At 63.3% G+C, this 24,299-nt stretch overlaps 2 protein-coding genes across 4 annotated transcripts in view; one reads left to right on the top strand and one right to left on the bottom strand.

Moving 5' to 3' along the window:
• The first annotated feature begins 708 nt into the window (after positions 1-708).
• TMEM120A (transmembrane protein 120A) lies at positions 709-8,503 on the top strand. Its single transcript, XM_084272797.1, has 12 exons — positions 709-836; positions 2,795-2,913; positions 3,583-3,699; positions 4,005-4,064; positions 4,659-4,754; positions 5,014-5,103; positions 5,429-5,494; positions 5,846-5,907; positions 6,141-6,233; positions 6,720-6,784; positions 7,253-7,321; positions 7,551-8,503. The coding sequence occupies exons 1-12, from the start codon at positions 762-764 to the stop codon at positions 7,662-7,664; spliced, it is 1,026 nt and encodes a 341-aa protein (XP_084128923.1). The 5' UTR covers positions 709-761; the 3' UTR covers positions 7,665-8,503.
• Positions 8,504-8,644: 141 nt separating this feature from the next.
• POR (cytochrome p450 oxidoreductase) overlaps positions 8,645-24,299 on the bottom strand; it is a 28,448-nt gene continuing 12,793 nt past the window's right edge. For 2 of the 3 annotated variants that reach the window (XM_084272795.1, XM_084272796.1), the window contains 14 exons: positions 18,543-18,591; positions 17,581-17,709; positions 16,844-16,993; positions 15,903-16,027; positions 14,910-14,999; positions 14,398-14,496; positions 13,726-13,842; positions 12,840-12,958; positions 11,610-11,791; positions 11,367-11,516; positions 10,598-10,865; positions 10,063-10,208; positions 9,824-9,909; positions 8,645-9,602 (listed from right to left, as the gene is read on the bottom strand). In XM_084272795.1, coding sequence (XP_084128921.1) covers positions 9,458-9,602; positions 9,824-9,909; positions 10,063-10,208; positions 10,598-10,865; positions 11,367-11,516; positions 11,610-11,791; positions 12,840-12,958; positions 13,726-13,842; positions 14,398-14,496; positions 14,910-14,999; positions 15,903-16,027; positions 16,844-16,993; positions 17,581-17,709; positions 18,543-18,591 — 1,855 coding nt within the window. In that variant the 3' untranslated portion in view covers positions 8,645-9,457. The remainder of the gene's footprint in view (positions 9,603-9,823; positions 9,910-10,062; positions 10,209-10,597; positions 10,866-11,366; positions 11,517-11,609; positions 11,792-12,839; positions 12,959-13,725; positions 13,843-14,397; positions 14,497-14,909; positions 15,000-15,902; positions 16,028-16,843; positions 16,994-17,580; positions 17,710-18,542; positions 18,592-24,299) is intronic. The other variant, XR_014617714.1, reaches the window with a different exon arrangement.

Below are 24,299 nucleotides of genomic sequence, written 5' to 3'. Positions count from 1 at the left end.
GCCTGGAGAAGAGAAGCTGTGGGGGGACCTCACTGCAGCGTCCCAGTTCCTGAAGGGAGCAGAGGAACAGGAGGGGAATCAGCTTGTTAAAGGGCAGAGACTGGCAGGACAAGGGGGAAGGATTAAAGCTGAAGGAGGGAAGGTTTAAACTGGACTTTAGGGGGAAGTTCTTTGCAGAGAGAGTGGTGAGGGGCTGGAACAGGCTGCCCAGAGAGGGGGTGGGTGCCCCGTCCCTGGGGGTGTTCAGGGCCAGGTTGGATGGGGCCCTGGGCACCCTTGTGTAGCTCCAGGCCTGGAGGTTGGTGTCCCTGCCTGTGGCAGGGGCTTGGGGCTCTGGGACCCCTGGGGTCCCTCCCAGCCCAGCCCAGGCTGGGGTTCTGGGATTCAATTCCCATTGCAAAGCAGAACAAAGCCGGCCCGGCCCGGCCCCGCCCATCGCCCCGCCCACCCCGAGGCCCCGCCCACTCCCATTGTCCCGGCCCTGCAGGCCCCGCCCACCCGCTGCCACAGCCCCGCCCATCCCTCCCGCCCCCGCCCACCCGCATCACCCGATCCCGCCCATCCCCATGGCTTTGCCCCCGCCCACCCCGCTCACCCCGCCCATCACTGTACCTTGGCCACGCCCACCCACGGCCCCGGCCCGTCCGTGGCGCTGGCCCCGCCCCCTCGGGGCGTGCCCGGAAGCGTCCGGGGGCGCGGCCGCCCAGCGCAGCCCAGCGCCGCGGGCCGGGGCCGCTCGCCCGGCCGCCGCCATCGCCGCCATGGCCTGCGGCGCCTCGGCCGCCGAGTGCCTGCGGGAGTGGGAGGAGCTGCAGGACGGCTACCAGCGCATCCAGGTACCGCGGCAGCCGCGCCCCGCCGGCCCCGGGGAGACCCCCGGCCCGGGGCTCGGCTGGGCCCGGAGCCGCCGCGGGGAGCGCTGGGCTCTGCCGGGTCGGGCGAGGGACGCGCCGGGGCCCCCGGCGGCAGCGGCTGCTCCGCCGACCCACGGCCGGGCGCTGCCGGGTGTCGCCCAGCGCCGCGCTGAGCCGCCCTGCCCCGGCTCCGCGCCGAGCCCGTGAGCGCCCGGCCGGGGGGCTCGGGCAGGACGCGGCGCTGGGCGGGGCGCGGCCGCACGGGGTGTCCGGGGAGCCGGGCAGGGCACGGCGGGACGAGGTGCGCTCCTCATCCCCCCTCATCCCTCCTCCCAGCCCCGCGCTGGGAGCCGGGACCCCAGCCAGCCCCCTTGTCCCACCGGCACCCTGTCTCCTTCGCCCCCTCCCCCGGGACCCCCTCCCCGCGGTGCCCCGTCACCCGCCGGGGGCTCCGGGACAGCGCCGGGCCCCGGGCTGCTCCCACCTGCTCTGTGTGATCCCAGGGAAGGCGCGGGGCTCGGGGCAGGGTCACCCCAGGAGCGGCCCGGCCCGGCCCGGCCGGTGCCCCCGCAGCGGTTCCCTTTCCCCTCCCTGCGCCCGGCACGGGGCAGAGCGGATGCTGCCGCAGGCGCGTCACAGCTGAGCCCAGAGCTGGGGCGAGGGAGGCTTTGAGGAACCTCCTCTTGCTCCGCAGGGGCTGCCTGGGCGCCCCGCTTTGTGTGCGGCCCCGCGGAGCCTCCTCCTGCCCTTGGGAACCCTCCGGGGCGGCTCCTGCTCCGGGCTGTGTCCCGGGGAGGCACAGGGAGCAGCAGCGCCCGGGCTGGCGCTGCCAGAGGAGCTGCCACAAAAGCTGCTCCCTCTCCCGTAACCCCAGAGCCAGGGAAGGAGCTGACACCAGGCAAGGGCAGGAAAGCTTGAGGGGTGAGCAGCAACTGTCCCGTGAGAGATCAGGGCCGTCAATCACTGCTGGGGGAGCCAGGGCTACCCGGGATCCCTTCCCAGCCTGACCCTGCTCTGCTCTGAAGGAGAATGAGTTCTTTCCCTCCCTCTTGGTTTCACCTTTCTCCCTGGGGAGCAGCTTTGAGACCTGCTGATAAAGTGCTGGATAAGAGCGTGGAGGGTACCTCTGCCTGCCTCAAGGTCTGGTCCAAGGGTTGTGGTGAGCAGCCTCTAGTTCCGTGCTGGAGGTGACGCTCAGGTCGAGGTGAGGCTGTTTTCCAGCTGACCTGGACAAGAAGGAGCATTGATCCTGCACGCTCTCCCCTTTCCTTTCTAAAGATAGCAGGAGGATGGCACCCAGCCCTACCCAGGTGCCGCTGGGTTACTGCACGAGGAGCGGGGCGGTTGGCTCCAAGCCTGACCTCTGTGTCCAGCCTCATGCACTGGCCTCTTCCAGCTTCCTGGGGGCTCAGGAGGAGCCCTGAGGACACAGTCAAATCAGCACCAAGCACAGCACGGACCTGCGGGCAGAGCGAGCTGCTCATCCCATCCCAGCAGCCAAACCCCACCGCTCCTGGGTGGCTGTGGCCCTCGGGTGTAGCCCATTCCCTCCCATTCCCTCCTACCCCTGTGCTGCAGCCCGTGGTTTCCCAGCCACGAGAGCATCCCCAGAGCATCCCCTGGTTGCTGGCTGTTCTTTCACAGCCCACAGCTGGAGGGGGGCCGGCCAGGAGCCACGCACAGGAGCAGGACCAGGCTGTGCCCTCGGGACGCCTCTGCGCCCGTAGATAACCTCTTGGGACTGGGGCCAGCTGTCCCCAGGAGCTGCTGGTGCCCCTGTGGGTGCAGGGGTGGCCACAGGCCGTCCCGAACACGCCTGGGTGCCTGTGCTGCCTCTCACCCCACCCAGCTGCTCTGGGAGGTGGAGTTTTGATCAGATGCCCCCAGAAGGGGCCGGGGGGCAGGCGCAGCCGTGACGGGTGCTGGTCTCTCCTCCTCAGGATAACCACAAGCTGTACAAGCAGAAACTGGAGGAGCTCACCAAGCTCCAGGATGGGATCTCCAGCTCCATCGCTCGGCAGAAGAAGCGGCTGAAGGAGCTGTCCTTGTCCCTGAAAAAGTAAGTGGTGCCCTCGACAGCACGGGCAGGGTGGGGAGAGCAGGGGGGACGGGGCCGTCCAGCCCATCTCACGGCCCTGCCTGCAGCACAAACCCGGCTGCAGCCTCCCCAGTCTGGACTCAGCCAGGCAGATCTTCCTCAGCATCCCTCTGCCCCGATCTGCCTGATGCTCAGAGCGTGCAGGGGCTTTGCAGGCAGCTCGAGCTGCCTCTCCCCACCCGTCCTGGAGGAGGAGAGGACTTGTCCACCTCACCTCTCTCTCATCCTTCTCTCCTTTTCTTGAGCCATATCCCACCCTGACAGAGGAGCTCGCCCCACAGACAGTCGTGCCTTCCCTCCAGTCACCCTCCCTGTCCTTGGGGTGTCCTTGTCCAGGGCAGGGTCCTGTTCCAAGTGCCGGTCACGGTGCAGAGGCTTCTCCTCACCCCAGTGCCCCTCTGCCTCCCCTCTGCCTCCCCTCTGCCTCCCCTCTGCCTCCCCTCTGCCTCCCCTCTGCCTCCCCTCTGCCTCCCCTCTGCCTCCCCTCTCCCTCCCCTCTCCCTCCCCTCTCCCTCCCCTCTCCCTCCCCTCTCCCTCCCCTCTCCCTCCCCTCTGCCTCCCCTCTGCCTCCCCTCTGCCTCCCCTCTCCCTCCCCTCTCCCTCCCCTCTCCCTCCCCTCTCCCTCCCCAGGTGCAGAGCCCAGGCCAGCCCCGAGCAGCAGCAGTGCATCCAGGAGACCCAGAGCCTGATTAAAGAGCGGCAGGGCGTCTTCTTTGAGATGGAGGCCTACCTGCCCAAGAAGAACGGGTGAGAGGAGCCTCCTCCCTGGCTGAAAGGCCCCGGCGCAGCGAGGCACAAACCCGCTGCCAGCCTGCTGCGGGCAGGAGCCAGGCAGAGCCTCTGTGTCCCCCTCCTGTCCCCCTCCTGTCCCCCCCCGCTGCTCTGCCTGCTCGTGGCCTTCGCCTGCCCTTGGACGGGGCAGCCCCGGCGAGCTGCCGGTGCCAGAGCGCCTGTGCCGGGCACCCTGCCTGGCAGCTGCGAGTGGGAAACAGCTGGGGCTGGCGCCTGGCCCTGCCCCAGCGCCCGTCCCGACACCTCTGCTCTCTCCCCAGGCTGTACCTGAGTCTGGTGCTCGGGAACGTGAACGTCACGCTGCTCAGCAAGCAGGCCAAGTAGGTGCTGGGGACAGCAGCTCCCGGGCTGAGCCGCAGGCGTGTGGCTCATCCAGCCTGGGGCAGGTTCCCCTCCCCTCCCCAGGTTTTGGCTGGGGCCTCGGGCGCCCTTTGGCTCCTGCCAGCGGCTGGGATGGGGCAGCAGCTCTGATAAGCTAAAGGATCCTCCAGTGAAGCCGTGGCTGGGTATCCCCTGTGTTCAGGATTCCCAGGGGAGACAGACACGTGCAGCTGCTGGAGAGCCCCCCCCTTCCCTAACAGCTGGTTTTAGCCCACAAGAGCCCCCCCACCCCGTGCTGGGACACTACTGCCAGAGGCACCCAGCCAGGCAGCCCACACCCCCCTCCCTCAGCCCCCCAGCCCCTTGGAGAGCTGCACAGCCCCCGGGCTGCCCAGCTTCTGCCGGGTCGGGGTGGTTTGGGGTGTCTCACCTGTGGGAAGCAGCCTGCTGTGCTCCCCTCTCAGAAGTACCTGGGGGTGAGGTTTGTCCCAGAGGTTCCCAACAGAAGATGGCTTTAGTCCGGCTGGGTGGGATGGGAGGACACAGACTTCCAGCAGCCACCTCTCCCCAGCCTGTCCTGGTCCTTCCCACAGGTTTGCCTACAAGGATGAGTACGAGAAGTTCAAGCTCTACCTCACCATCATCTTGCTCATTGTCTCTTTCTCCTGCCGGTTCCTCCTCAACTCCAGGTGAGTCTGGGGGGGACGGTGGGCAGACACCTCCTCCCAGGGAGTGGGGCCAAGCAGGGGATCCTGACACAGGATCCCGACACAGGATCTCAGCCCTGGAGCTGGGATGGCTCTGGCGGCTGCTGCAGTCTTGCTGTGGCCGTGGTGGATGGTGAAGGAGGTCTCGGTGCCTGCAGGGTGGGTGGGCATCCCACAGCCATGGCCTGTGCCCCCAGCCTGGGGGTGCTGCTGCCTTCACAGCCTGTTTGTCTGTTCCCAGGGTGACAGATGCCGTCTTTAACTTCCTCCTGGTGTGGTACTACTGCACCCTCACCATCCGGGAGAGCATCTTGATCAACAACGGATCCAAGTGAGTCCCCTGGGCTGGGGCAGGGGCTGTGGGGCCAGTCGCTCTGGGTCAGCAAGGCCAGGGAGCTGAGCCCCACCGCGGGTCCCAGGGGAGCAGCTCCCTCTTCGGGGGCGTGTGGCAAACCCTGCTGATGAGCTGCAGAGGAGCTCCCTGTCTGGAGGCTGTGGGGAGGTGGAGCAGCTGCTGGGAGGCCCCAGCCCCTGGTGCTGCCTGGACCAGAGGTGCTGGGTCCTCCTGCACCACACTGCCTCTGCTCTCCTGCCACACACCTGGGGCTTGGTTCCTGCTCCAGCCCTGACAGCCCTTCTCTGTGTCCACCTTCCAGAATCAAAGGCTGGTGGGTTTTCCATCACTACGTCTCCACCTTCCTCTCAGGTGTCATGCTGACGTGGTAAGTCTGCGGCCCCTCGGCTCTTGGTTGTGGAGATGCTGGGTGGCTTGAGCTCTGGTCAGCTCGGGGGGGCAGGGGGGGGTCTTTGCCACCCAAAGTCATGGCTGCAGCCCAGCTCTGGGGGCTTTGGGGTCTGACAGGCATTGCCCCGTGTTCCTCGACGCAGCCACCAGCATCCTCGAGCGTCAGGCAGCACCCCTGGGCTGGGAAACCACCCCCCACATCGCAGTTTTGGGGAAGGGCTGCCTCAGGGGTGGGGTGGGGGTGCCCTTCCCCTGGCTGGGGGGTGGGCAGGGCTGGCAGCATCCCCTCCCAGCCCTGCAGCCCCCAGCCGGCATCGTCTCCCCGCAGGCCGGACGGGCTCATGTACCAGATGTTCAGGAACCAGTTCCTCTCCTTCTCCATGTACCAGAGTGAGTCCTGCCGTGTGTGTGGGATGGGGCTGGGACTGCAGCTGGCCGAGGGGCCAGGCGCAGCTCTGCGATGTGCAGAGATGTGGCTGGAGCTGCTCACAGCGCTCTGCTCCCCCCGCTGGCCCTTGGCCTCTGTCCTGCCCTCCATCTCCACCTCGGGCTGGTGCTGGGATGGGCTCTGTGTGCCGGGTCAGCCAGGGCCCGGTGCTGACCCCGTCCCGCTCCCCTGGCAGGCTTCGTGCAGTTCCTGCAGTACTACTACCAGAGCGGGTGCCTGTACCGGCTGCGCGCGCTGGGCGAGAGGCACAACATGGACCTGACTGTGGGTAAGCTGGGCCCCCCCTTACCGGCCATCCCAGTCCAGCTGGGGCCAGCAGCCGCCTCCCTCCCAGCACCAGACCAGTTAACCAACCTCTCAGCTACCTGGGAGCCATGGCTCCTGTCAAAGGCTCCAGCTGGTGACTTGTTCTGAGGTCAGTGACGGTGAAAAGCCACCAGTGACCAGAGGCTCAAGAGCAGCATCTGCCTGGGGCAGCAGGGAGAGGCTGGAGCCCCTAGGCTGGGCCTCCTCCTGCTCCTCCTGTCCCAGGGCTGGCTCCTTTGGGGTGTGACACAGGAGCAGATGTGGCTCCTGGTCTCCCCTGTCCCTGGGAGAAGCTACCCCAGAGAGAGAGGGCTCCTCCATCACCCCGTTAGGCTGGTGGGACTCTGGGCCAGGGGTGGGGGGTGGTGGCTAAACCCCCTGCCCCGGGGCTGGGCTCCATCCAGCTGGCGTAGTCTGGGGTCCCCATGCGAACCTTCATCCTTTGCAGAGGGCTTCCAGTCCTGGATGTGGAGAGGCCTCACGTTCCTGCTGCCCTTCCTCTTCTTTGGGCAGGTGAGTGGGAGCAGATGGGGCCCTGGGTGTCCCCACAGGCAGCTGGGGCCAGGCCCTGTGGACACGGGGCAGGGAAGGGCTCTGGACAAAGGTCCAGCCAGTGAGATGGGGAGGGCTGGGGGGGCTGCTGGGATTTCTGCCACGTGCATGATGCAGCGAGGGGCTGGCTCTGAGAACTCCAAACCCCTCCTGAGCTGAGCTGCCACCACTGAAGGGCCCCTTCACCCTCGGTGGGGTCCCTGAGGGCGAGGGGCAGAAGCAGCAGGCGGGGCTGGGGCTTCCTCCTGGGCTCCAGCAGGTGCCAAGAAGGGGGGAGATGTCCCAGCTGGGCTCTGTCCCCAAGCCTGGGTGGGTCTCACTGGGTGCTGGGCCAGGCCAGCCTGGTATGGGGTTTGTGCCTGGGGGCAGCTGGATGAGCTGGGTTGAGCCTCTGAAAGCAGAACCCCCTGGACCTCCTGTCTCCTGCAGTTCTGGCAGCTCTACAACGCTGTGACCCTGTTCCGCATGATCCAGCACCCAGAGTGCAAGGAGTGGCAGGTAGGGGGCTGCCCTGGGGAGGGGGGCTGCCCTGGGGAGGGGGGGGCTGCCCTGGGGTGGAGGGGCTGCCCTGGGGTGGGGGGCTGCCCTGGGGAGGGGGGGGGCTGCCCTGGGGCCAGGGGGGCTGCCCTGGGGAGGGGGGGTTGCCCTGGGGCAGGGGACTGCCCTGGGGTTGGGGATGCTCCAGGCAGGTCCCTCCTGCTGACATGTGCTGCTGTGGCTCCCCCAGGTCCTCATGTGTGGCCTCCCCTTCTTCATCCTCTTCCTGGGGAACTTCTTCACCACCCTCCGTGTCGTCCACCAGAAGATCCAGAACAAGAACAAGGACACTAAGCGGAATTGAGGGGGGGGAGGGGGGGGCAGCATTGGGAGGGCAGGACTGTTGCTCCCCACTGGCTCCATCTCCCCTTCCCTCCTCCTCAATGGACTCTGGTGTCTCATCCTCCTCCTCAGAGGACGGGGAGCAGGTCAGAGCTCAAACAGACCCTGTGGTGGCTGTGGTGTGGGATCTGTGCTCCTGTGGCTCCTCTCCTGGCTGCCTTCCCCTCCAGAGCAGGGACCCAGGCCAGCTGCTGCCCTTCCCTGTGCCCTGAGGAGCCCCAAGGATGGTGCTGGGCCGAGCCCAGCTCCAGGGCTGCCCGGCTTGTGCCACCCCCTGGGCCAAGGCAGGGGCCAGGGCTGGCAGCTGCTGCGCAGGGAAGGCAGAGACCCTCCTCCCCTGCCAGCCAGCGCTGCCCAGGCTGCCCCCCAGCCTCCCCTCCCTGCTGGGCTGGACCCTGGTTCCTGCCTCCCCTTCAGGCAGCACAGGGCTGCCCAGGCTGCCCCAGCAGCCCCCTGCTCACAGCCCCAAATAAAGGGCAGGTGCCACCCCGGGCTCTGGGGAGGCCCCAGGCCAGGGAGCAGCTCCAGGGCTTCGGCTTCTCTGACTCTGGGCCCTGACACATGTGGGGGGTGGGTTATAAACACCATCTCCAGCTGCCCCCACACCAGCCTGGGGTGCAGAGGGCAGCACCCTGAGCTGCCTCCTGGGACCCCCGGCCAGCACAGCCGCTGCCTGGGCTCTGGCCAGCTCAGGGGCCAAGCAGGGCACAGCAGGACCACGGTGTCCCTACAGCTGGGGGAGGAGAAGCCCTGTCCTGCCCTCGGGAACCAAACAGCACAGTGTGCCTCACCAGAGCCCCCCATCCCTGCTGCCATCCTCATCCTCAGTGCCCAGGGCAGAGGCTCCCTGGTTCAGCCTAACCCCAGAGCCAGCACCCCAGCCCCAGGTTTCCTCCTGCTCCCCATCCTCCCCCTTCTGCACACAGAGGGCAGGAACCAAACTACAGAAACAGTGTTTTTATTCCAAGGGGAAATGTATTTAAATAATTTACAGGCATTGGACAACCTGCAAGGTTGATGCTTTGTTGTTTGTCTCTGCCATGATTAAATCACAAAGATGTTAAAATAAAAACAGTATTTAAAAAATAACCATACGGGGGGGGGGGGGCTGGGTGCAGAGGAGCAGCAGGACCCCAGGGAGCAAGAAGGGCCCCTGTGGCTGGAGAGCCCCAAGAGCTGGTGTCTTCCATGGGGAGAGGAGCCATCCCCTCCCCTCTGTGTGCTGGAGCCAAGGGGGAAGGAGTGGGGTGCCTGGGGGGTCCTGGGGCACAAGGCAGCTCTGTGCCCAGAGCTGGGCAGCAGGGACACGAGGGCAGAGCGCTGCTGCACACTGTGCCCTGCTGCCAGCAGCCCAGGGTGGGCTCCAGCCCCAGGGGATAAGGCAACACCTCACAGCTGGGGAAGGGCCCAGGAGCTCCCCTGGGCACTGTTCAAGCTCCTGCCTGGTCAGCTGCATCCCTGCCCTCAAGGCAAATGCTGGTGCCAAGTGGTGCTCCCTGGGGTGCTGAGGGCACCACGGCTCCTGGCCAACAGCCCAAGCTACCCCCCTGCCCCTCTCAACCCCTTCCACCCCCCCAGGGAACACAACCTGCTCCAGGGGGAGTGTGCTGTGGCCCAGGAGGGGTTGGGAGTGACACTGGGGTAGCTGCAGGCTGGGGATGCTGCCACCCCCCGCAGCAGCAGCGGGCAGGCAGGCACCTTCCACCTCCCCCGGGCCAGGGCCCCGCTCTGTGCCCAGCCCCGCCGGCCCTGCCCTTAGCTCCACACATCCAAGGAGTACCGGCCCTTCGTCATCAGCTTCTTGACATAGTCCACGGCCTGGGGCTGGCTCATGTTCCCAAACTCAGCCACGATCTCGTAGAAGGTGTTCTGCACGTCCCGGGCCATGTTACGAGCGTCCCTGGGGACAAGGGGACAGTGAGCCAGGTGACAGCACAGCAGAGCCCCAGTCGCCTCCCAGCACCCAACAGGGGGTTGCTCACCCCAGCCCCCCGCCTGGCTGCTCACCCTCCCCCAGAACAAGGGCAGCACAACCTCCCAGGGCTCCTAAGGCAGCAATGGGTCAGCAGAGACATGACCCTGAGACCGGGAACCGAAGCCCCTGCCCAGCCCTGGACCTACCCACACACGTAGATATGAGCATTCCCCTCGTTAACCAGCTTCCACACACTCTCCTTGTTCTTCTTCAGCAAGTGCTGGACATAAACCTGGCAGGGAAAGACAGGGGGGTGAGCGGAGGGGGCACAACCCTGGCGAGGGAGGGGAAGCCTGGGGGCTGCCCGGGGCAGCGGGGTGCTCCTGGCACTGCCCCTGGCCTGGCCGGAGCCACGCTGGGAGCCAGGGCTGGCTGTGAGCTGCACCTTCTCAGCCTGGTCCCTGGAGAAGGCGACGTTGAGCTGGGTGAGGACTCCCTCCTGCTGGAAGCGGGCCAGCTCCTCCCGGTACAGGTAGTCCTCGCGCTCGCGGCGGCAGCCGTAGTACAGCACCGTCTCGCCCACCTCCTTGCCTGCAGCCACACAGCACCCATCAGCCAGCCCCCTGCACACCCAGCCCGGCCTCGCCCCCCACCCTCGTCCCACTGACCCAGGGGACACAGTCCTGCCCCTGCTGCTGCTTGGCAGCTCCAGACCCACTCCCACGGGTCCCCATGTGCTGTAGGAACGAGCCATTCACAGACCCACCACAGGCCTGGCTCAGGTCTGTCTGCCCCCCAAACACCCTCTGTGGCCAAGAGGAGGACAACACATGGACAGAAACCACCTTGCCACTGCTCACCCAGCTCCACCACCTCTCCTTCTGGCCAGACCCACCAGTGATGCCTCCAGCACCCACTGACCAGCCCCAGAGAGCCGGGTCCCAGCAGCTCTGGGCCCCGGGGAGTCTCTGGGCACTCACCCTGCTGCTTCAGCCAGGCCCGCTCCTGAATGAAGCCAAGGAAGGGGGCTATGCCAGTGCCCGGCCCGATCATGATGACGGGCGTGCTGGGCTTGAAGGGCAGGCGGAACTGCGACTTCCTGACGTACATGGGCACCAGGGAGCTGCTCCCGTTCTCCGCCGGCACCTTGTTCCGGAGCCAGCTGGTGGCCACCCCCTTGTTCAGGCGGCCTGTCTTGGTCTCGTACTCCACCGTCACGGCACAGATGTGGATGGAGTTGGGGTGAACCTGAGGAGGGGCAATGTCAGCACCAGGCAGGGAGGGACCCCAGGGAGGGAGGCAGCCGGGGAGAGGTTTAACCCCATGTTAACATTTGGACAGCTGTTCCCTCCCTGGGGAGATCAAACCTCCCAGCATGCCCCATGTGGGGCTTCTGCCTTGAGCCTGACTCCTCACAGCACCCCTGGGCTTGCCCTGGTACCACCAAGGACCTCAGGGCTTCAGGCACAAAGCTACCAGGGACTTCTGACCAACCCCTAAAATGCCACTTGGTTTCCAAGCCCTGAAAGCAAGGCCTGTGGGTGAGGGGCAGCGGGGGGGGGGGTGCAGTCTGGGACCCTCCACAGACCCCGCAGACGGTGGGATACCCCCCCCTTATCGTGCACAGAGGTAACAAAAGCTGCTCCCCTCACTGCAAGAGTCACCAGGGCAGAGTCCCCATCGGAGAGGGGGGACAGGGGCCGTGCGGGGCCGCAGGGGCAGGGGCAGGGGCAGGCCCAGCGCGCTCACCTTGGAGGAAGAGGCGATGGAGTAGTAGCGGGCCTGCAGGCGGGGCAGCAGCTCGCAGAGGTGGTCGATGGGCGGGCGCAGCGAGGGCATGTCCTGCAGGATGGCCAGGATGTTCCGCCGGGCCTCCACCACCCAGCTGAGGTACAGCGCCTGCCAGCACACAGCACACCCCCCCATGAGCTCCCCCAGCCAGGGGGGCACCCGGGACCCCCCGGCAGCCCCCCGAGGCGCTGCAGCTCCCACCTTGCCCTCAGCCGCGGACGACGCCATCTTGCGCAGCCGCTCCTGCTCGCCCGCGTCCGCCGCGTACTGCGCCAGCTCGTACAGGACGTTGGTGCGGGGCGGGTTGGTGATGTCCAGGTAGTAGGTGAGGGCTGTGCGGTAGGACGTGGGGCAGGGGAAGGGATGTTTCTTGTTGGATTCCTCTGGAGGAGAGGGACGGGAGACAGGGCAGGTTACAAACCAGCCGCTGCCGGCTGCCGGGGGTCTGACACCAGCAGCTACACCGAGCGCAGCAGAGCTGGGGAGCAGAGCAGCTGCTCCAGGGAGGGGAAAGCAGCCCCAGGGCTCAATCGGCCTCTTGCCCAGAGCCAGACCCCAGCTCCCTCTCCCCGCAGCCCATCTTGTGTCTCCCAGATGCTGCCCGAGGGGTTATCAGAAAAGCCCCCCCCTGCAGCCCCCCCTGCAGCCCCCCCTGCCCCTCAGAGGCACCAGCACAGCCCCAGCCAGGCGTGAGGGCGGCTCTCCACAGCTCACACCCACACACCTCCTCTGCATCCGGCCTCAAAAGCCTCCCCCACCCCTTCAGCCACGGGCTTTAGTGCCCACCCTCAGGAAAGGGAAGCGCCAGCAGGCACAGCAGAGCCCCTCAGTTCAGCAGAGGTCCATAAGGGACGGGAGTGACAGCTGAGACCAGCTCCAGCAGTGCCCTGAGGCCACTCGCTCTCTGGAAACCAGGAGCTCTCCCAGGGACCTGGGCCAATACAGCCCATGGCCCCGCTCAGGCCAAGCTGCTCCAGGGGAAAGACAGGCAGCAGCTGCCCCCTCCCTCCTGCCAGAGGCCGGCACTGCTGGGAACACACCCCAGTAAAGCTCTTTGTGTCACCACAAGCGCTCCCTCCTGCCAGATTGGTCCCCTGCTGCCTCCTCCCAGCACCCAGCAGCAGCATCTCGGGCATGAAGACCCCTGCTGAGCCCTGGGGCAGGCAGGAGGTCCCAGCAGGCCGGTGCTCCGTGGTTAGGAGCTGCTGTTACATAATCTGTTGCTGAATGAGCACACTAAGTGCATTTCCCAACTGACCCACTTCAGCTCCCAGCGAGCAGGCGCCCTGCCACTGCTGCTGAAACCACGTCTGCAGCGGCCACGGGACGTCCCTGTCTGCCTGGAGGTGCCCTGTGAAGGGCTCTCATCACAGCAGGGACCAGACACCACGGCTGAAGAGCTGCTGACACCCAGGGGTCACCCACACTCACCGTCCAAGTTGTTCAGGGACATGATGGTGTCCAGATCCGTGCCCAGGATCTCGCCAATCTGATTCACCAGAGAGGAGTCGTTGGCTGGGTACACTGCCACGTGGTCCCCAGACTCGTACCTGGCAGGAGAGCAGCAGGAGAGCAGATGACACACCAGCCCTGCTGTGGAGCAGCTGAGCTGGCCTGAGCTGCTCAGGTGGAAGATAAGCACAGGGCAATAGGCCAGCCCTGAGATCGGAGCTGCTACACCTGCCTGCACCATCGGGGATGCTGAGGAGGCAGCAGTGACAGCAGAAAGGACTGCTGAGGAGTAACAGTTCTAAGAACCAGTCTGGTTTTTCACATGGGGCCTCCAAGACAAAGGTCATTTTGAAGGACTGACGAGGCCAGACCTCCAGGCAGGACAGGCCAGCTCCCCAGGGGCAAAGCACAAAGCTGCTCAAAGCCTCTGCAGGATTTTAGGTGAAGGCACCCAGATTCGGGGTGCTCTCACAAGCACACTGAGGGATTTCACCCAGTGAGAGTGGCTTCAAGAGGGCTTTATTCCTCCTGTGCCCCACGGCAAAGCCCAGCAGGAGCCCTCCCCAGCTCCTCCCTCTCATGGCTCATCTGCTCCCTCATTTTGGAGTGACTCCTGGAGAATTCTGCCCAGGCAGGACAGGTACGTGCAGCCAGCTCTGGAGGGGCCCGGGGCAGCCAGCTGGCACAACCAGGAGAAAGTCCTGGCACTGGGGACCTGGTACAGACACCCAGAGGGGCAGCGTTCAGGGATCACGAGAACAGGGTCCTCTTCTCAAGTGCCAGATGTGGCCAGTGCCACCCCCTCATTCCTGGCTCCTGTTGAAGGCTGTTCCTGCTAAAACAGAGTCTCCTGGGGGGAAACTACCTGATTTTGGAATTGGAGATGTCCAGCTCCAGGTGCATAAGGTGTCGCTCTCCACCCTCGTTCAGCTTGCGGTTCTCCGTAACCTGGGCCAGGAAGGGGTTCTTGGCATCAAACGGCCTAGAAGGAAAGACACCGATCCTCTGGATCACTCTCCCAGGCTCAGGGCACTTTCCAGAGCAGGGTCCTGTGACGTGAGCACGGGGCTGTCCCAGCTCCTGCTTCCAAACACCCCGCAGCACAGGGCAGGCTGCTGCCCACCCTGGCAGAGCAAACCCACCGCCCTCCACCCGGGCACAGCCCAGCAGCTTCTGCCCCACAAGTGATGCAGAGCAGATGGCAGGGCACACCCCAGGGAGGTGTTTCAGCCTGGAAATCAGCTATGCAGCTCCTCTCCCAGAGTGAAACTCCGACCAGCCACCACACAGTAGTACCCGGGCGGGGAAAGGCTCCCAGTGACCGCGGGGCCCATGCGGTGAGGAGCCAGTCAGCCCCCTCCTCCCACACTGGTGAGCAGGGGCAGTCCCTGAGACTCCCAGCAAGGACCCGAGCCTGTTCCTCTGGGGCAGCCACCTGCAGAGCAGCGCTGCCCGTGCAGAACGTGCTGGGAACACCAAGGGCTCCACGGGCGCCCCGCGCCCAGCCCGCCCCAGCCCCGCCAGGTCGGGCACTCACGGCTTCTGGTTCTCGTAGCTCTTGAGACGCCCCATCTCCCCAGTGTAGACCTTGCTCAGGTTCACATCCGTGTGCACCACCAGCTCGTACTGCCGGATGCTGGAGGGGAGAGGACAGACAGTCAGACACGCGGTACAGCTGGAACCACCATCGGCTTTGCGGGGTCTGCGGCGGCTCAAACACACCCCCTGACACACACCCCCCTCCCCAGACACCAGCAGCAGGCAGACCACTCAGAAAGCCCCAGAGGGAACGTCAGCTGCACCCAGAGCATCACAACCCAGCACAGCCACCCACAGAGGAACTGCACCCACCACATCCCCCCTCAGAACAGGCGTCTGGGTTCAAACTGGCAGCAGGACAGCCCCGCTCCCTGAGGCACCTCACATGTGCCCTCTCCAGTCGGGAAGAGGAGGTGGCACACAGCAGAGGGGACAGCAGCTGAGGGCTGATGGCACAGCCAGAGGTGCTCAGTCTCTCTGGCACCCAGAAGAACCCTCTCTCTTACCCACCTGGACTCTTCTCCTGTGGCCTCCACCCCAAAGTGCTCACACACTGCTGGCCAGAACTGCTCCCTCCAGGTGATGAAGTCCTCTTCCAAGCTGGCCAGGGCAGAAGAGAGACTTGGTAACGTTGCCCAAGGGGGAGCAGCAAAGAGCTATTCCCAGAGGAGCCATCTCTGATTCCCTATGGCCTTTCTCCCTTCACCCTGGGGCCAGGCAGTTCTGGTACCTCCTCCACAAGCCCACGGATCAGGAGAGCATCTCCAGAGCACTGGGTGGGGGGAGGGAACTGCTGCTACAACAGCCACCCCTCCCTTCACCAGTTCTTCCAAGGCTCTTCCTTTACTACTCAGGCTTGGTCTTTAACCAACCCTGCTGCCCCTTGCCCACTCCTGGCCACAGGTCACCCTCCTGGAAGGCTGGTCCCACCATGGCACTGCCTGTTTTTCTGGGCCCAGCACCCCCCCAGCACAGCACATCCCTCTGATGGGATCTCACAGCCCTTAGAGGCAAAGCCTCAGGTTGATGTGATTTCCCTGGTTAAGCTGCTGCCCACAAGGTGCTCAGGTGAGCACGGAGGGGTCAAACCACCCCCTTCCCCAGTCGTTGTCCTAGTGGGAAAACTGCTGCCTTGCACCATAAAGCAAACAGTTCACAGGGAGATGGAGCTGGTCTCCTCTGTGGGGATGAGTGAGCCTATCCATGCAGGCTGAGTTAGCAGCAGAGCTGCAGCAAGGCAAGGGCAGAGGCTGCAAAGCCTCCCCAAGTACCTAACTACGGTCCTCTAAAGCTGGCTGAGACCTCACCAGGCACAGGACCCCCTAGGATACTTGAAGGGACCTGTCTGTGGGAGAGAGGACAGTCTCACACACTCAGAGCCACACCAGCTCCCACAGCCAGCCCTGTGGAGTTTACTTCTTAGTAGTAGAGCCAACTCCCTGCCTGGTTCCCTTCCATGATGCTTTAGCCAGCTCTGAGCTGCTTCTCAGCCAAACTACTCACTTCCCATCGTCATCTCCCAGCCCCAGCTCGAAGATGCGCTGGGCTCCAAGCTCCTCCAGCCTCTTGTCCACATACTTTCCCATGGCATTGAAGTGCTCGTAGGTCTTGTTGCCCAGCCCAAAGACCTGGAAGGGAACACTGGTAAGGGTGGAGAAGCAGGGACTGGAATTTTCCCATCCACTTGGCATCCTCTGGCCAGCACCACCAAGCAAAGGATGCTGAAGAAAAAGCATGGGAGGGACAGCAAAGCCTCTCCCAGCTCCCTGTCAGCTATCTGTGGACTGTCTGAGTCAGAAACTACCAAGGAGAGTGTCTGGCCACCACCACCTCCCCTAGGCCAGGCCCCTGGCACATCAAGAGGATGCACCTACAAGATGCACATCAATCTCCTCAAGGGACCAGTTGCTCTCCCTTGCCTCCCACAAACCACTCACTGCTTTGTACAGAGCACTTCAGCATCTCCAGCAGTTGATTTTCTCCTCGTTTGCAATTATGCTGCCTTAAGGGACCTGGCCAGGGTTTAGGTGAGGTGGCTGCACCTCAGCCAGTTACTCAGCTCAGCACATGACAGGAGCTGCACGCTCCTCCCAGTGATTTAATTTGTGGGAGAAGATCTGGCCCGGGGCTGCTCAATTAGCTGCTGAACAGCAGCAGTCTCTAAGTCATTTACAGCCCTGTAAGTGATGCCTGCTGGGCTGTTTGTGGCAAGACATGACTAGTGAACCCTCCTGACTCAGGGAGCAGGGAGAGTGCGCCAAGATCTGCGGTTAACGCGCCCAGGGAGAGGTTTGCAGGCATCCCCAGGGCTTGGGGAGGAAGGCAAGAGGGACTGCATCCCACACGGGCATCCAAGGCACAGACCTCTGGTGCTGCCTTCCCCCGTGGGGCAGGGAGGGCTCTGCACGTCCCTGCCCAGGGGCAGCAGCGGCCGGAACACTCACGGCGAAGCGCAGCCCCGAGAGGTCGGCGTCGGCCTCCTGCAGCCAGTCGTAGAAGTCCTGGGCGTTGTCGGTGGGGTCGCCCTCGCCGTAGGTGGCCATGCAGAACACAGCCAGGGACTTGTCGATCTCAGACAGGCGGCTCAGATCCGCCTGCAAGCACAGGGCACAGCACAGCCTCCAGGACCCCACCGCAGGGCCAGCGGGCAAGGGAACCGCTAAGTGTGTGTGTGTGTGGGGGGACAGCACCAGCTCAGGGGAAACAGACTGCAAGAGGGGCTGGGAAAAGCCAGACCCACCTGGGGTGGGAAGGGCAGCAGAGCTGACCACGCTCTGGGCACTCCAGTATCTCCACCCCCAAGAGAAGCGATGGGATCTCCCAGGCAAGGCTGCAAGGGGCCAGGATCCTTCGCCCTGGGGTGAATGCTGCTGTGTGAGCCTGCAGTACCACAGGTTTAATGCCGGCTGCACAAGGACATGGAGCGAGCCTCACGCTGCCAACAGAGGCCTGGTGACTCCCAAACACCCCGGGGACCTCTCAGTCGTTCTGCAGAGTTCACCCCAAACTGTGGGCTGGTGAGATCCAAGCCCACCTCTGCATCTCTCAGGCTGCCCCAATTTTCTCTTCTCCCCTAAATGACACACTAAACCAGCAAATGTCCCTGATCTGGGTCCCTTCTGGTTTTTAGGGGACACTGGGAGGATGTCACCTATCCCAGGGCTGTTCCTGGCTACGTTACCAGGTCGTACTCCTCCGGATCCGCGGCCATGCCCCGCAGGCCGTAGCGATGAGCATCTTTGGAGAGGCGATTGGCAAACTCCTCTGCTGTGCCCGTCTGGGAACCGTAGAACACCACGATGTTTCGCCCCTGGAGACAAAGAGAAAGCCCAGTTAAAGAGCAGCTACTTACTTAGCCAGTGCCCAAAGTACTTCTTAGTCAGAGACAAAGGAGAGACCTGGCTCAGGAGCCCCAGACTGCTGCAGGCAGCCACGAGCCTGCCCGTGTGCAGGGCCTGCAGCCAGCTCAGGGCTGAGCTGTACGAGCGTGGGACTGGTCAGTCCCAGTCTGGCTCAGGTCTGACTAAACCCAAAGCAAAGAATAAACCCTCAGGATGTTTCAGCCTCAAGGCTGCACCGTGACTCGTGGGACAGGGAGCTCCTGGGACGAGACAGCAGATGGGCTGTAGTTTTGGGAAGAAGCCTCAGCCCCAGAGCTCCTCCTCTGCCAGAAGCCAGTTCCTTTGAAGTACACCAGAAGATACACCCAGCCCTTGCTTCTTGCCCTGCTTCCTCTTGTGTCCAGTCCAGCAGAATTGAAAGCTGCCAGTTCTGTGTCCCACAATTCCCATTCCAGAGCGAGCCAGTTTGGGAAGCAACGACAGATGAACAACTGCCAGCCAATGACTCTAAAGTCTCTGCCATTCCCCTCCCAACTTTGATCTCATATTACAATCCCCTCCCCTCCTTTCCCAAATTTTCCCTTTAATTTTTGACTCTAACAGCAGCTCTCAGGCCAAGATTGAAAGAGCTGCTCCTGCCAGCCCACACAGCCTGCCCTTGGATGCTCTCTGCAGCAGATACGTGTCCCTGTCCAAACCAGTCACCCCTGATGACAACTAGATGGTCTCCAGAAGAAACTGGGAAGGACAGGAGCTCCCCAACCTTCCCAGCACCCCAACACAGCCAGAGCAAAGAACTTACTGTCTTTTTCATCTTCTCAATGAAGCTGCTGTCTCTTGGTGGAGGTGCTCTGAAAGACAGGAGGAATCTCTTTTCAGATGGGCACCTTAATTCTTTAAGGTCAGGAATAAGCATGAGGGAGGAAAAAAGTGGCCCCCAAACCATGCCAGACCTCAGAAGGCTACTCAGAGAGTCCCCATCAGTGGCTCTTACGCACCTTGCCCCAGGGATGCCCACTGCTCAGCCTCAGGGCTCCTCCTCTGCAGAGCCAGAGGCCAGGGACTCTCAGAACAGGGGGAACAGCTGTCACCCCCCTTACCTCCACGGGTAAACCCTCCTGCAGGCAAAGCCTGGGGATCAGCCCTGCGTGTCAGCAAACCTTCCTTCACCCTACCAACTGCTCTGAGCAGTTTCACAGCTGAGCAGGTTACGAGTGAGATTGAAGCCTCCAGGAAAACCTCAAGAGGCCAGGGCAGGGAGCAGAGAGCTCCCTGCTCCCCCCAGCACTGCGGGCAGGGGCTCGGTCCTGAGCCCTGCGCCCCCACACAGATTCCCTGAGCCTGGAGTCAGACAGGGCTGTGACCCCAGAACAGCAGGCCAGACTGCAGTCCCCGAGCTGCAGGGCCCTGGGAGCTGACACTCAGCCCACGAGACCCCCAGCAAGGCGACCGTGCCCCACCGAGGTCCCCCGGGCTCGTTCCCACGCCGGGGTGTCTGTCCCCAGCACAGGGAACCCAGGCAGCAGGGCATGGAGGCAGCCTTGTCTCAGAGCAGAGACAGACCCCAGCAGCATCAGAAACACACCAGACTGTGCTGCTACAGCTGCCCTGGCAGGCAGGAAGCCAGGGGAGCTTTGCTACCCTGAACACAGTCTCACAGGGTGAAAGCAACGCAGCCCTGGGGACCCCAGAGCCCCCCCAGGCAGAGGTGGCTCTAGCTAGGGTGAGATTAGGTGCTGGGGTGCTTTCCTGGCAGGGGAGGAGTGCCAGAGCTCGCTCTTGCCATCCTCCCCACTGGAGCTCCGGGAGCGGGGAAGAGGAACGTGGGGGAAGAGGAACGTGGGACCCGTTCCCGTCTCTCTTTCACAATGGAAGAATGCAAGGCTGGGTCTCCTGTGGGAAAAGAGAAGCCTCCAGGCAAAACACAAACAGCTCTGGCTCCAGCCCATGTGAGAATGTGCAGAGCTCACTAACAGTTTCCTACACTCCGCAGCCCACAGGGAGGGATCTCTGCAGATGCGCCCAGAGCGGGCAGAGCACACGCAGAGCTGCAGGGCGGGGGGTGGTCAGCAAAGCACACCTTCACGGGCCCCCTCCTGCCCCCACAAGGTGCCAAGAGGCTCTGTAACCTGGCCTGGCAGCTCTGAGCACCAACACAGTCCCCACACACCAAAGACAAGCAAGCCCTCCCCGAAAAAGCCCCCCGAGGAGCCTGCGCTCCCAGGAGATGCTTCATGCCCCCAGCTTTGCTCTCCCAACAGTGAGGTCTCTGCCAGTGCTGTCTTTAGTCCCCCACTGGGAACAGGGATATCACAAGCATCTCAGAGCACTCCAAACCCTGGCTGTGCTGCTGCTGGGATGGGGGGCTGGGGAGAGCTGCCCCCCAGCCCGCTCACAAGAGGCAGCTCTCAGCTTCTGGCTCCCTGGTGAACCTCTTTGGTTTGCTGCCCTCTGCAAACCAGATCCAATTAAAGCAACTGGCGGGTCAGCTGCTGAACAAAACGCTTTTAGAGGAGAGGGAAGAAAGAGTTTCAGGTCCTTTCAGCAAGCTCCCTTTGGGAAAGAAAAGGGTGCAGCACACGGAGCTCGTGTGCTTTCAAAGGAGGCAGCCCTGCACTGAAGTGCTGCGGTGGAGAAGAGCCTGTGGCTCAGACAGGAGAAAGAACAAGTCTGGCTTTTGGAAAAGGGCTACAGGACTCCCTGAAATCGCTTCACCAGGCAGCTCCAGCGCCTGAGCTGTACACGTGCACCAATGCCCAAGACCAAAGTCACACTCTTCTTCACCCAGGAAAACTTAGAAGGGAGTTTTCAGCAATGACAGCTCTTAGAGCTCAGACAGCACAGGGTGTGAGCAGAGTCAGGAGGGAGGGATGGAGGACAGGGGATTAACTCCACTGTCTGAGGGAGTCTGACTTGCCCAGATTGCCCACCCTTGGGGAGAGCCCACAGCACAAGCGACTCCCAGGGGCTCTGTCACTTCGACTCCAGGAGCAGGACAGGAGGGGAGGAAGTCAGCACCCACTCCAAGGGGTGTATCTGCCTCCACCTCAGCCACCTCTCCTTCGGAGAGCTCTGCCCCCAAAAGCACACCTACACCCAGAGGCGAGAGGGCAGCCTGGAGGCTGCAGAGCACCGACACCCAGATCTCCCCCGGAGCAGCCTGGCTCCCAGCAGAGCCGCTCCCCTTCCTTCTGCTGCCCCACACAGCCACACACCCCCTGCACCCAGCGTGGGGGTGGCAGGAGCGACCCTCCCGGTCAGAGAGATGCCGAAGGGTCTGATTCACTCACCTCAGAGCCGCCTCCTCCCGCGGGGCCGAGAACACGCAGCCCATGGCCGGGGCAGGACGCAGCAGACAAAGAGCCTCAGGGCAGCTGTGTCTGTCTGCAAGGGGTGTGGGGACGGATCTAACTTAGCTCTGGAGCCGCACACACACAGGCCTTCCCATCCTGCCCCTCCTGGGCATTACAGCCAAGCGTCAGCCTTTTGTTAAGGAGAAGAGAGCCGGCACAAAAGGTCCCAGCACGGGTCATAGCAGGAGCGGTCCTGCCTGCCCAGGTCCTGGTGGCAGGGCTCTGGGACTCACTGAGAGCATCTGCAGCGTCCCGAGGAACTGCAACATCTGGCAGCAGTGGCAGAAAGGAATTAGGAGTGGAGAATGAGAGCTCCCAGGATCCTCCGCAGCACACATCCCTCTCCCACCCCGTGGAGCAGGGGGGACGGGACACAGAGCCCTCCCCCAGCCTTGTTACCCTGGAAACTGTTTATATCACAGCTGCTTTCACAGATATATATTTATTTTTAAATAAAAAAAACCCACCCCAAAGTCGACACTGGAGCTGAATGAAACGGTTCCAGACACTGTGTGAGCAACTCCACGGGTAACTGTGGCAGTGCCACGGTGGGGGCAGCTCAAAGGAGTTTGTTCTCTTCGGGATCCTATTAAATTAAATTAGAGATGGTCTCCCTAACACACACAGGCAGCAAAGACAGCTAATCAGACTAAGGGGCTGGAGCAATTCCTGCCACAGGAAGCCCCACAAGCACCAGAGAATGGATTTCTCTATGGCTGCAGAACAGAGATAAGCCAATTTCTGCCCCAAACAATGTCACAGACAGGGGAAGAAGGGAGGGGGTGACAGCCAGGGTACCAATCGATGTCTCGCCCGGGCAACAGCCTGCCCAACCCCTGAGCGGGCACACAAGAAAGGAGAGGGATCTGCAGATGGGGAACACGCAGAGGAGACACAGACAAAGGACCAGGAGAGATTGGTGTGTTCCCCAGCGATGCCCCACGGGGAAGCGCGGCGGCCACGGCTGCAGGCGGCCGAGCTCCGTCCCCCCAGTGCCATCTGCAGAGCAGGCTGTGGGAGGCTGTGCTGCTGCCTTCCATTAAGGCTGAGCACAGACAAAGCGCAAGCAGCCCTGCCAAGGCAGCACCCCAGCCTGCCCCACGCACGCCCCAGGTCACGGCGCGGGTACGGGAGGGCTACAGGCAGCCAGCCCGGCGTGTGGGGGCTCTGCCCCTCTGAGGGGGCTTTGGGTGGCAGGGGGAAGGGATCAGCCAGCACCTGAGCTGTAGCTGAGCCCAGAGACACACTGTCAGGGCGGGCTGGCAGCTGTTCCCAAGCCACACAGGCTGGCAGAACCAGGCAGGGTGAGCCCAGCCCAGATGCCACCAGGCACAGGGCATTTCCACTGCCCACCTGCTCCTCCAGTCTAGGGCAGGCGCAGCAGCAGCAGTTCCTCTGGTGACCCTGCTGAGCTGGCAGGGATTGCCCAAGGCTGCTGCTCAGCAGAGGCTCCCAGAAACACCCAGAAGGGTTCTGAGGTGCCAGACCCCGTGTTCAGATCAGACTCCACTTGCACCCCCCACGCTGCAAACACACGTGCTAAAGCAACAGCCTCCTGAGGGATCCGACCTCCTGCCTTCCCAGGCTGAGCCTGAAGTTGAGAGCCAAAGCAACACAGCAGCAACCATCACCCAGTCACAGACTGGTCTGGGCTGGGAGGGACCCCAAGGGTCCCAGAGCCCCAACCCCCTGCCACAGGCAGGGACACCAACCTCCAGGCCTGGAGCTACACAAGGTTGCCCAGGGTCCCATCCAACCTGGCCTTGGACACCCCCAGGGATGGGGCACCCACCCCCTCTCTGGGCAGCCTGTTCCAGCCCCTCACCACTCTCTCTGTAAAGAGCTTCCCTCTAATATCCAATCTCCCCCTTCCCTCCTTCAGCTTCACTCCATCCCCTTGTCCTGCCAGTCTCTGCCCTTTAACAAGCCCATTCCCCTCCTGTTCCTGGGGTCCCTTCAGGGACGGGGAGGCTGCAATGAGGTCCCCCCACAGCCTTCTCTTCTCCAGGCTGACCCAGCCCAGCTCCCTCAGCCTCTCTCCATGGGGAGCTGCTCCAGCCCTCTGAGCATCCCCGGGGCTCCTCTGACCCCTCTCCAACAGTTCAAATACCACCAGACAAAGCAGCTCAGGACAGTTTGGCAATTCAAGACAGAGCGTGTTCCGAGGAAAAGCAACCCCTCTCGAGCCCAAGGCGCTCTGCTTCAGCAGGAGACAGCCCCACCAAGGGCTCTCTGCCTCCACAGGGCCGAGCCAGCTTCCCTGCCTGCAGACAGGCCTGCCATGGACCAGCTCTCTGCCCAGCCAGCCAGCAGCTGACAGTGTGATCCTGTATCTTGCCGATTTGCTTCTTCATCAGAAAGGAAACTCCACCCCAGACTCAGGGACGACAGGAGGGAAGGAAACCCCAGGCTGCACAAGCTTGTTTTCCCCACTCCTTTTCCAGTCTGCTCCAAGTGTCCCACAAAACACACTGCAAAGGGTGTAGGAAGTGGCTGTCCCCATCCCTGGGGATGGACGTGCCGCCAGCCCCAGCCTTGGCTTGTGGGCAGAGCAGCAGGCAAGGGCAGGGTCAGGGTTAATGCCCAGGGGATAAAACCAGTGCAGAGCCTCCTCTCATTCCTCACCTGCCTGCCCCTTGTTCTGGTGAGTCAGAGAAGTCCAGAGCAAGCTCAGCTCTCCTCCCTGTTTACCGGTGACTGGAAGCTCTGCTCTGCCAGCGGATCCTCTCCCTGCCAGGCAGCTCCCAGGCAGCACGGACCCCTCACAGGAGACACAGGGAAACACCTGCCAGGTCACAGCCAAAACCCCCTCCAGCCTCGGGCGGTCGGTGAGCCCCCTGTGAGCCCCTTCCAGTGTGGCTGGGCACGGCAGCGCCCGGGGGAGCTGCACAGGACGGGTGCCAGGGGAACCAGTCACAAGAACGGTGAGCACAGGGGCTCTCCCAGGCAAGCTGCACCACGTCAAGACCTATTTTCAGACTGACAGGGCCACCTCTCCAGGCATCTCAGCTCTCAGCACACACAGCCCTGCTCCTTACCACCTCCAGAGGCAACCACACACCCCGGCACACACAGCCCTCCCCGCAGGCAGGAGAGGGAGAGGATCTCACCCAGCCAACGAATTCCCAGATAAGGCCAAGGAGCTCCCAGCCTCGTGCACCTGCACGAGGTGCTGCAGCCAGGGACATCTTGTCCTTTCAACCCCT

Source organism: Gallinula chloropus (genome assembly GCF_964237585.1).
Source record: "Gallinula chloropus genome assembly, chromosome: 19".
NCBI lineage: Eukaryota > Metazoa > Chordata > Aves > Gruiformes > Rallidae > Gallinula > Gallinula chloropus.
Note: the sequence above shows the minus strand (reverse complement) of the source record. Positions and strands in the feature narration are given on the sequence as shown.